Source organism: Thamnophis elegans, chromosome 2, assembly GCF_009769535.1.
Source record: "Thamnophis elegans isolate rThaEle1 chromosome 2, rThaEle1.pri, whole genome shotgun sequence".
Classification (NCBI taxonomy): Eukaryota; Metazoa; Chordata; class Lepidosauria; order Squamata; family Colubridae; genus Thamnophis; species Thamnophis elegans.
In genome coordinates this window covers 45,443,047-45,454,156 of record NC_045542.1, presented here as the reverse complement: position 1 = coordinate 45,454,156, position 11,110 = coordinate 45,443,047, and the positions used below count along the sequence as shown (strand labels likewise).

Below are 11,110 nucleotides of genomic sequence, written 5' to 3'. Positions count from 1 at the left end.
TCTTCCCCATTGACTTGGCTTATAAGAAGGTCACAAAAGGCTTGTAAGAAGGTCACATCACATGACCTCGGGATGCTGAGACCGTCAAAAATATGAACCACTTGCCAAGTATCTGAATGTAAATCACATGACCATGATGATGATGTGATGGTCATAAGTATGAAAAACGGTCATAAGTCACTTTTTTCAGTGCCATTGTAACTTTGATCACTAAGAGAACTGTTGTAAGTCGAGGATTACCCATACTTGTTTAAAACCTGGAGGAGGAGTAATTTGAATAAAAAGCAATAAAATGAAATTGCCTGGAGATATGGAAATAGAATGTGGTCTGTTGATTCCAGAAAGGACTGCTTCCTCTAGGCAGAGCAGTAAAGTAAGCCCATCACTTGGAAATATTCCTTCCTGGCTGATGGGAGGTTAACTCTGTTCCAGAAGTATTGCCATGCCTACTTCCAGTTGCAGTTGTTTGCAGTAAATATGCTCTGTTATGGTACTGCACAAGTACTGCTATTAAAGAAAGTTTGTAAACTGTAGCTGGCAGACAATTCAATGATTTGGCTGCTGACCTATAGTGAAAGATCTCATTGCAATGATCCCTAAATACCATATTAGCAGGCATTGACTGGATTTACATTTTGCGTTGAGCCATCAAGCAGTTTAAATTCAACTTTGGTTTAGGAGGTTGTACAAAGCTAGCCACTGCAATTTATAAACCGGTGTAACATTTAATGTGTGTGTGAATTCAGTCAATAGTGGTTTATTTTAGGGCTGTCAAACTCCTCGCCTCTGGGCCGAATGCTTCATGCGCTGGCCACGGCCACGCCTGGGTTAGTGAAGGACAGGAAAGAACCAATACATCACGTGATATCCCCGTGACGACGTAAGTTTGACGCTCCTGGTTTATTTAGTAAACTATGACTATATAAATCATGACACAATTCTTTGTGTGAATTTAGTCTGTTTGTCATTGAATCTGATTCACCATGTTAGCTTTGATATATAAAAAGTTAAGACCGAATATTATTCTGCTCATGCATTGAAATCTCCTGGGAGTCACTTTTGCTGATAAGGTAATCAAACAGAACTTCTGGACTCATATGGCACTCTCTGAATAATGGCATGCCTGCTGTGGGATGTGCAATATATTTCTCCTGGAGATTAGATTGTATCTGCATCAGCTAGCTTTTGCCATTAGGTGAAGGTGAAGCTTTTCTGTCAGTCCCTTGATTAAGAATTGGCCCTTTTGCATTAATATAAAACACAATTATGAATTTTATTGATGTTTAAAAATAATATATATGTATGTATGTATGTATGTATGTACGTACGTACGTACGTACGTACGTACGTACGTACTATGATTGTCCTGGGAGTTTGAGCTAAAGGGAGAGATATAAGAAATGATTCAAATAAATATATAATTTATTTAGGTCCAGTAATTTTTCTTTCTCAGTTGTCAGACAGGAAAACAATGCTAACCAATCATTAAATGGTTCTTGCTTCCTCTTAGCAACTCTCTTTGAAGCTGCTCCCCCAAGAGCAACTGAGGTCTCTTCTTTCTCCAGTTATTTTTTCCGGCTTTCCAAGGGCTTCAATGCTAGTGGCTAAGATAAACATACTGTGGATTCTGTGCACTTCCAGAGTAATAAGTGAACAAAAGACCAGGATGGAGAAGGAATTAAGTCCTTGCACATGAATAACTAGAACAAGAGCTTCAAAGGAAGGCATTAATTGTCTTTGGGAGAATGGAAGGGTGACATTCCGGTTATTGTCACAGCTTCCTTTTTATTCTTTGCTATTTATTTTGGTCTCTCCTCCGAAGAGTTTGGACTCCATCCATAGGCTGTACTCTGGAGTAAGGGATATGGTAATAGGCTTTTTCAGTAACTTCCCCCATATTTTATTACCCCCTGCTCCCCCAAAAGACACAAAATCCTATGGCTAATAGGGTACCTGCACAACATCACTATGGGTTAAGGGGTGGGTTGTTGCCGGGGTTACTGCTGGTTTGCAACCCACACGCAACGCGTGCTGCATGTGTATGCACTATTCAATGTAAATTGTTCTGCACGCATGCACAGAACAATTTACAGTGAACTGTGCATGCGCAGTCACTAAAATCCAAAATAGTGGCACCCAAGCGGCAGTGAAGGAACCAGTTCGGGGGGGGGGGGGCGTGTCAGGCCTGGGTTGCTGCCAGTTCTGCGCCCCAGGCCTGAATTCCACTACCGGTTTGGCTGAACCAGGCCGAACCAGCAGCAGCTCACCTCTGATTATGTTGCAGCTTCAGAAGTTGCTGTGCAGGTGCTCCTTGACTTGTGATCCCAATTGAGCCCAACATTTATGTTGCTAAGCAAGACATTTGTTTTGTCCCATTTTACAACCTTTCTTGCCACAGTTAAGTGAATCACTGCAGTTGTTAAGTTAATAAACTTAACTTTACTTGTCAGGTTGCAAAAGTGGATCAAATGACCCTGGGACACTTCAATCAGCATAAATAGGAGTCAGATGCCAAGCTGTGACCATGGGGATGCTGCAACAGTCATGTGAAAAACAGTCATAAGTCACTTTTTTCAGTGCCATTGTAAGTTCAAATGGTCGCTAAATGAATGGTTGTAAGTTGCGGACCACCTGTACTTTTGTAACAAAATGGAAGGCCGTCCTTGTAGACTTCTTAATTCAACTCACTTGCTAAGCGTGCACATCACACTGAATTAGTTCTCTAAATTTCTGACACAATCTCCTGAAATGATCATTTTATGCCCAACTTCTACTGTGGTAGGCATACAGTTAGGATTATTAGTCAAAAAAAGGTTTAGTCGTTTTTCAAAACTCACTGGAGATTTCCTGTCCACTGCGATTGCCCAGGTAAGGCTGGAACAAGCTTTGACAAAATTCCTGGTTTCCATGTTTTGCTCACAGGAAGAGCCTGGTCAGAACTCCCTTTTGGGCTTTTCTCCTTGCTTTGCACATTCAAAACTCATTCTAGATTTTGCTTCCTTCTTCTCAACATGTTACCCTTTCCTTAAAACTTGCTAGAAATTTACTCCTCTTTTCTTTAGCGAAGCATCTGCCAGATCCCTGAGGCAAAGTACGGTAGCTCCATCTTAGCATGTCTTGTTGCAGTTTCTCTGTATCCTCCTTAAAGCGTGATGCCCAAAAGTTGAAATGAAGTCAGCTTCTTTTTCCCCCAATCAGTTTGCGGCTGAAAGCCATGACGAATGTGTGAAGAATGTTTTGGCAAAACGCCAAAGACTTCATGACCCTGGAAAGTCTCTCTTCCTTTCATCCTTGGCCCTATTTCCCCTCTTTATTCCATGAGCCTCCTGTTGTCATCGACCTAACAATTTCAGTTGTTGATACAGTGGCCGAAACAAGAAACTTGCTGCTCTTTTTAAATTTGCAGAAGTTCTTCCTTTAATCCCTGCTTGCAGCTGCCTGGGCGATTTTCCCCAAGAGACTTGTGAGTCTTAAGTGAAAAAAAAATGCACCATTAGGAAAAGGCACTTTTCCTGAGGAAGCTGAAGATCAGCTTGTACCATGTGAGGAAGCCAAGTTGCTCCCTTCAACATGCAATCTTACTTCTCTCCTCCTACCTATCAACTTGGTGCAGACTTGTACATTTTTACCACCAGTTTTCACCACCACTTCTTAAAGCGTTTCTGTGTTGGCTGGTTATAAAAGTGCCCTGAAGTGTTTGTTTTTCACTTCCCTGCAAGTCATTGTGCTAACCAGAGGTGGCATTCAACAGGTTCTGACCAGTTCTGGAGAACTGGTAACAGAAATTTTGAGTAGTTCAGAGAACCGGTAAATACCACCTCTGACTGGCCCCGCCCCATGTATTCTCTGCCTCCCGAGTCCCAGCTGATCAGGAGGAAATGGGGATTTTGCAGTAACCTTCCCTTGGAGTGGGATGGGAGTGGAGATTTTACAGTATCCTTCCCCTGCCATGCCCATCCAAGCCATGGCCACAGAACCGGTAGTAAAAAAATGTGAATCCCACCACTGGTGCTAACCAAGTGGTGTCCTCAGTCTAGGCCAGGAAACCTCCCTCTCCCATTAACTACAAGAGGTAGAAGACCTTAGATTTGTTGGCTACTTAAAAGATAAAATGGCTCTTGTAGATGGTCGCTTCATCTTAGTTTAACTGTTCGCCATCCTGCAGTGACAGCCAAGATTGTCATCCTCCCACTTCCCTCACCACACTTAGGCAGTGCTTTTGTTTTAACATGAAACTATCCATCTCACGATAAGGCAATACTAAAGGAAAGTTTAGTATTGCTTTTCTGCTAACTGTGGAGTTGTCAGAAATATAAAAGGTATTATTTCTTAAAATTCGTACAAAAGAATTCCGTGTTGTCTCATCAACCAAGTCCAGACAGTACTTTCTCATCTCTCTATTTGAATCAAACAAATATTCCATAGTTATTCAATTTGGGAAAATACTAGACAACTGATGACCTCCATTGGGTCATCATTTCTGTGATATTTTGTTACCAGGTTTCTCAATGGCTTTAACAATAATGTACTTGAAAAGTTCTTTAAAATTTATAGAGTGTTTCAAAGATGTATTTGCCCTGAAAGTAGCCCATGTTGAGCTCAGTCAAACATCAGGAGTTGACCACAGGCAGTGTTTTACCTTGTGTGATAAAATTCTTTGATAATTATGTTACAAATTACTATATAAAATTTGTCCAATTTCAATTCCACAGGAGCCACAGGTCATAGCTTTTGAATGCATTCTGTAAGTTAGCCTATTTTAGATATCTTGATTGAAAAAGTTTTGCCCTTCGATGCACCATTTTGCCCAGTTAAAGGTTACAGACACAAGAGTTTTTAATGATATATAGCAATTAATCCCTGATGCCAAATCTGGACTATATGTAGCAGATGGGTTAGGACAATGATATCCAACTTCACAGTTGCCTTGAGTGACTTGTCAGGTTGCAGCAAAAGTTCCTTTTTCTTCTGAAAACCAGTGAATTCTTGTTTCAAAGTAGAAGAGGTGAAAAGGAAAGACAGGATGTGATGAGATAAGAGCAGGGTTTTTTTCATGATGGCTTTAAGAAGCTTGTATGTTTTGGAAGAAGCATGTACTGAATGGGGATGATTATGTAGAGAAGTAAATACAGGTAGCAAAAGAGCTCACTTCAAAAATTATTTTCCTGTTCCTTATTAAAATAGCCCTTAACTAAAATCATGAAGCGGGAGGCATTTTCAATCCTTACATGATTCTGTTTCAGGAGGATCCTGATGCATCATGAATGCAGATCATTCCCCCCCTCCCCCGAAAGCATGATTCATAAGAATCTGTTGTTTATTGAATTGCAGTTGGGATAAGGTGATGGTGTGTGGAAGTGTCCTTGGGAGATAGAAGGAAGCTCTGGTACGCAATTGTATTTCAGGGAGAGCTAAAATGGCTACTTCACCAATGGACACTTTAGCTGTGCAATCCCCAGCATCAACTGATGAACAGTTGCCGAGAGTTGTATCAAATAAAAATTCATTCCAAAGGAATGAAAAAAGAGGGCAGGGGCAGAAATGAGATTATAAAAGCATCTGCACTATGGTGGAAAGTAGAGGATCCCCAATAGTGCATTTTAACTGCTGTAGAGCCTGCAGAATTTCAACAAGCAAATCTTTTGAGAAAAGGGTGGGATGGGTGGATTTTTGCTTTGATTAAATGCAAATTGGATGGGAGAGAATAAACTCCTCCAGAAAGATTGGACAAGTGGTCTGAATAACTTAATTACAGTTAAAGCAAAATAGTGAAGCTTTTCACATAGCTAGGCTACTCCTCTTTCAGGGGATAAAGTTGAACATGAAGAAAACTTACTCTAGTACAGCAGTCTCCAATCTTTGTAGCCCGGTGAGAGGGACAGAACTGGGCTACACAAGCAGCAGACTGGTGTGTGCGCATGCATTTCTTAACTTGCGCCAAGTGGCAAGATGCTCTGCATACATATGTACACACAGCTTGATTTGCGCAATCGAGCTACGCACATGTGTATGCTTCGGCCCATCACTCGTGCAACCCGGTTGCAAATAGGCTATCACCCGGTAGTGGGCCGCGGCCCAGGGTTGAGGTTGAGGATTCCTGTTCTAGTACATTTGTTTTGTTAGTTTGCCAGTACATTTCACTTGCTGTTCAAAAGTAATAGTTCAGGTTGCAATTCCTCATAGATCTATGTTTAAGGATGAGTTACATATTTGTAGAGGAACAAAATAATTTCATTTAGATTTAGAGGTATATATTTAAAGCCCCACCCACAAATAGGATTTTTTTTAAAGCATGAGTTATGCATTCATCAAATTTACTAATCCAATATGCAGCAAGGAACACTCACAGAATGGGTAATGGATTTTTGTGTGATCTCTATGACCTGAACATTATGCTTTATTATAAGAATGGTCAGCGTATGGTCTCCTGGATGGTACTGGACCACAGAACTCCCATCAATCTTTATAACTCACCTTGCCAACTAAGATGATGGGTGTTGGGAGTTCAACATCTGGAGAATCATATTCCTCACCTTTGTCATATAGCTTGCTTGACATAAACCTAAGCGTTCACGGCTACTGCCTCCTCCCCCTGAAACTACTGATCCATGATTGTTCAGAGGTGTTATCCAGATGCAGGACACTGACTACATCAGACATTCCGGTTACGGGTGCCACAACTTGTATTCAGGCAAGCTTAATTCTGAACAAACTTTGAACAGATGACTTGCCTGGAGTGAGAGAAATCCAGTTGTCACAAGTAAGTGCATTTGCACTCAGCCTCATAATGTAGGATGGCATATATATTGGTTGTGTGTGTAATTCTGCTCCCACAGGGAGACGGTGCCTAGTAAACCAATGCATAATAGCCGCATTCTAATGGGGAGGGGGGAAGCTCATGCAAAACTCCCGTTATAATAAATTAAGAGTTGCTCACACCAGCTGATATTTGTGAGAATGTCTATTTCCCATTCAGACACCCCAGCAGGGCCTTCACAGAAAAGATTCTTTTAATTAAATTGTTATTTTATGTGAGAGGTCAAGTTGTTTCTGCCACAGAAGATAGGAAGTTTGCTTGTACCCGAGTCAGAGACCATTGGTCCATCTAACTCAGCCTTGCTGACATCTGGTAGTGGCTTTCTAGGTTTTCAGTCAAAATCCTCCTCCAGTCAAAGTCAGAAACGCTATGGATCGAACTGAGGTTTTTTCCCTGTATGCCTAGCGTGATCTGCATCACTGAATCACTATGGCCATAAATCAAATTGAATCTTATTTCCCATCCCCGGATGGAGACCAAAATGCGAGATCCTGATTTTTATAATAATATATATAATCTTCTCTTTAACAGGAGCATATTAACATCCGCAGACATTGTCAGAATATTTATCATTAGAATAACAATAATTAATAATAACAATAATAATAATAATAAAAAATGGTAGGAGAGAAAGATTGAGGCAAGTCTATAGTACACAGTCCTGTGAGGACAGCAGAGCCTTTTGGAGACTCCACTGCCACATCGTTCAAGTGCCCCCGTCTATATTTACACACTTGCCTGGCGTCCGCACCCCCAGCTAAGCTGGAGGGAAAACAGTGCATTGAACACAAACCCATCGACCCTCCCCCTCCCACCCACCCCCTCCCCAAACCTGCCTTTTTGTCTGGTTTGTTCCTTTTCCATAAAACTTCCCATCAGAAATACATTATTTACACATAAAATAAATAGAGCGGTAACCTGATTTGTGTTTGGCCTGCGGCAAACAGTCAGAGGTACTAGGGAAAGTATGGCTTGGATTCAACTCTGTACAGAACCGTGTGGGGGAGCCGGGATCAGCCTGCAACCCCGGCATGGCAAAGCCGGGCACCTTGCATATTTCCAGGCCTTGCATGCAACCGCCAGTCGTCTAAGGAGACTGGCCCCTTCCACTGTCCCTTGGCCTTTCTGCCCTCCCCTCTAGCCATTTTCTGGCCCTAGAGCAGTGGTCGTGTCCCACAGTTTCAGCACAGGACAGGCACACCGTCTGCAGTCACAAGCCGTCCTGTAGTGGGGTCGTAACTTCCTGCCAGGTAGTAGAGATCTTGCCGATCCTGATATTTCTTGCTCCGGGTCAGCTGCTCGTAGTGTTCACGTTCTACCACCTGGCACTTGTGAGAGATGGTCTGGACGTCGTTCTCATCCTCATGGCACGACTGGTACAGCGCATTCTGCAGAAAGGTCAGAAAGAGATATGAAGGACTAAAGGGATAACTTTGCCTTCCATTTTTAAGGGACAAAAAAATCCTCTGCAAAGGCAGCAATTAACCAGCAAAGTGGAAATTCTCTCCCCAAATGGAATAACAGACTTGTTGGATAAGGTCTGTTAGGTCGACCATTCTATTCTCAGTTAGCTACCTGCTGGTATTTGGCTATAGAACATGAAAGCAAAACTCTTCTCAGGCTCTTGTTCCTTCAAAACTGGCCTTCAAAAGCAAGCTGTCTCCATACCGCCAATCTAACATGGCTGGTAGACACCAATAGTCTCCATTATTTGGTTTTTCACCTCAAATGGTGTCTGTCATACTATTTTATAGCAGTAATTTTTATCATTTGCCCATGCACTCTGTAAGGAATAAGGAACACACATTGCAGGACTCTTATCAGAGGTTCTTTATTTTGAACTTATTTCGGGAATGGGGTGTCTGGGGGGGCTGAACCTACTACTATTTTTATTTTGTAGGGTAATTTTAGGCTTTACTATTATGATAAGAGGAAAACTTCTCTTTCTCCCTTGTTTGCACTCCAAGCACAATCATATTCTCGGCTCATTTCCTCCTCAAATTTGTTTTCTGTTATAAAATTCCAAACACTGCAAATTTCCCTTAGAAGAGAATTTGCAGAGTGATATGAAAACAGTTCCCAGATCTTTTCTTGCTTGTGTCCCAGTTGAAAGCACTGACCAAGTAAGCCAGAAAAAACCATTGATTTTGGTGTGTATATTGATGTGCATGTGTGGAGCTGGGGGAGTATACCAATCTTGTCAGAGAATGCTGATGTTTTGCTGGCTCCTGGCTTTTCCCTTGTAAAATTGTAATGTTGTGGTATGTGGGAATAAAAGGCATTGCAAGGAACAAAGGGAAAGGCAATAAATCCTGAAAGTACCAGCACCATATACTTAGTTCCATCTGAATTTAGAGTGAGTTACTCTTGGATACACTCAACTAAAAGCTGAGTGCAGTAAACTTAGAGGTGCTGCTACTGAAGAAGAGATGACAGGTTCATTTACCTTAAGAGATGTCTTCTATATACCGTATTTTTCGGAGTATAAACACACCTTCCCCCCCCCCCCAAAAAAGGGTGAAAATTTGGGTGCGTCTTATACACTAAATGTAGCCCCATGCATCCACCGTCCCCTACCCTTTGGCCTCTGCTTCCCAGCAATTTATCTCCTTGCAGCAAACGGGGAAAATGGGGCTTGCTGAGGTGGCAATAGGCTATGGCAATTGGAAGGCCCCTGCCGAAATTGAAAGGGAAACTTGCTGTTTGCTGCAGAGGCAAATTGCTGGGAGGCAGAAGCAGATTTTTTTTTCGTGTGCTAATCAGGCTATTTGCTGCAAGGACGTAAGTCAATAACTATAAATGCCTATAGAACGTTCAAATTATTAGACTCATTTTTTAAAGACTGCTTTATTATTGTTCTAGACAACTGAACAAAATGAAGAATCTTTTTAAAATAAATGCTTGATCTGAAGAGGCCCTCTGCTATTGTATCTTCTTTTAAATAGCAGAGAATAACTTCCAGAAAGCCGCATCAATTTTAACAGCATCTGTACAAGTATAGTCTGAAATGTAACACCACAAATAGTGTATATCACCTTTGCTGTTTTTGCAAGGAGGCAAATTGCTGGGAGGCAGAAGCAGATTTCCCCCCCTTTGTTTTCCTCCCCAAAAGCTAGGTGCGTCTTATACTTTGGAGCGCCTTATACTCCGAAAAATACGGTAGCTCTTTTTTTTGCTCTTTTCTGTTATCTAAAGCATATCAAGGGATGATTTACTAATGAAAGCAGAGGTATCCATTTGAATTGTTAATAGATCCACCACATCATTTGGGAGGAAGATTCTATAAGGAAACCCTGCTGTAGTCATTAAAGAAAGCCTTGCTAATTACTGCCAATCGTCCAGTGATCTCTCTGGAGGTCCCGAGTTTTGTTCTGCTCCAGCTCATTATGCCTTTTCATCCAGCACCAGGAGAACATTCTTGTTTGCCACCCTCTGCTCCACTGGAAGATTTCTTCCCTCACCTTGCCATCACTATGTCGCTTGCCCAGCTTCGTCTCCTCGGGATGGTAGAACCATTTTACTTTGACCACCATGTTGCTGCCCCAGGACTCCCACATGCTTTCAATGCGGCCAATGTAGGGCAGATGGGGCCGGCCAGCTGACAGGAAAACCGCACAGTCGCCAATGCGCAGAGTCTCCTTGCCCCGTACAATTGCTTTGTAGAACAACTTCCGTGCTTTCCCCTTCATGCCACGGCGCTGTAGGACAGGGGACAGAGTATGCAGAAGCAGGGTAAGCGGCGGCCTGCGTGATATCCGGGATGCCCCCTGCCTCTTGGCCGTGAGGCCTTTGGAAGAGATCCTCCGGGGAGCCTGTGGGTTGCCATGGAAACAAAGCCCTCCAAAGAGTAGCCTCGAGACAGCAATTGAGCTTAACTACAGCAAACCCAGGCTCTGCTACCAGGAGACCCCCCCCCCACCAATGCTTTTGCTTGAGGAGGCCCGAGAGAGGATAACCAAGGAAACACAAATGGGGTTGGCAAATGCCTTATACATCCTGTACTGCTGTCCTAAGGGGATTTACTGACATGGAGTGCAGCCCAGGAATAAGCCTCCTAGAGCGTGTCTGGCACCTCACAGGGAACGGCCATGCTCAGGCTGTCTGAAAGAGCCAGAAGGAGAGGCCACTGCATCTGCCCGAGCCCAGGTACAGCTGCAACGAACAGCCTCCGCTCTGGAGAAAAAATGATTCAGGGGAGGCTGTTAGTTGGGGAAAATAAAAACCCTTTACCATCCTGCACTGGCAGCACATTTGCAGAATGTGGCCAGTATTAGAAAATTTCCTCTTTAAAAC

The 11,110-nt window shown here is 42.7% G+C and overlaps 1 protein-coding gene across 6 annotated transcripts in view; it reads right to left on the bottom strand.

The window, feature by feature from the left end:
• Positions 1–7,309: 7,309 nt before the first annotated feature.
• BAHCC1 (BAH domain and coiled-coil containing 1) overlaps positions 7,310–11,110 on the bottom strand; it is a 133,056-nt gene continuing 129,255 nt past the window's right edge. For all 6 annotated transcript variants that reach the window (XM_032209182.1, XM_032209183.1, XM_032209179.1 and 3 more), the window contains 2 exons: positions 10,279–10,515; positions 7,310–8,205 (listed from right to left, as the gene is read on the bottom strand). In XM_032209182.1, coding sequence (XP_032065073.1) covers positions 7,999–8,205; positions 10,279–10,515 — 444 coding nt within the window. In that variant the 3' untranslated portion in view covers positions 7,310–7,998. The remainder of the gene's footprint in view (positions 8,206–10,278; positions 10,516–11,110) is intronic.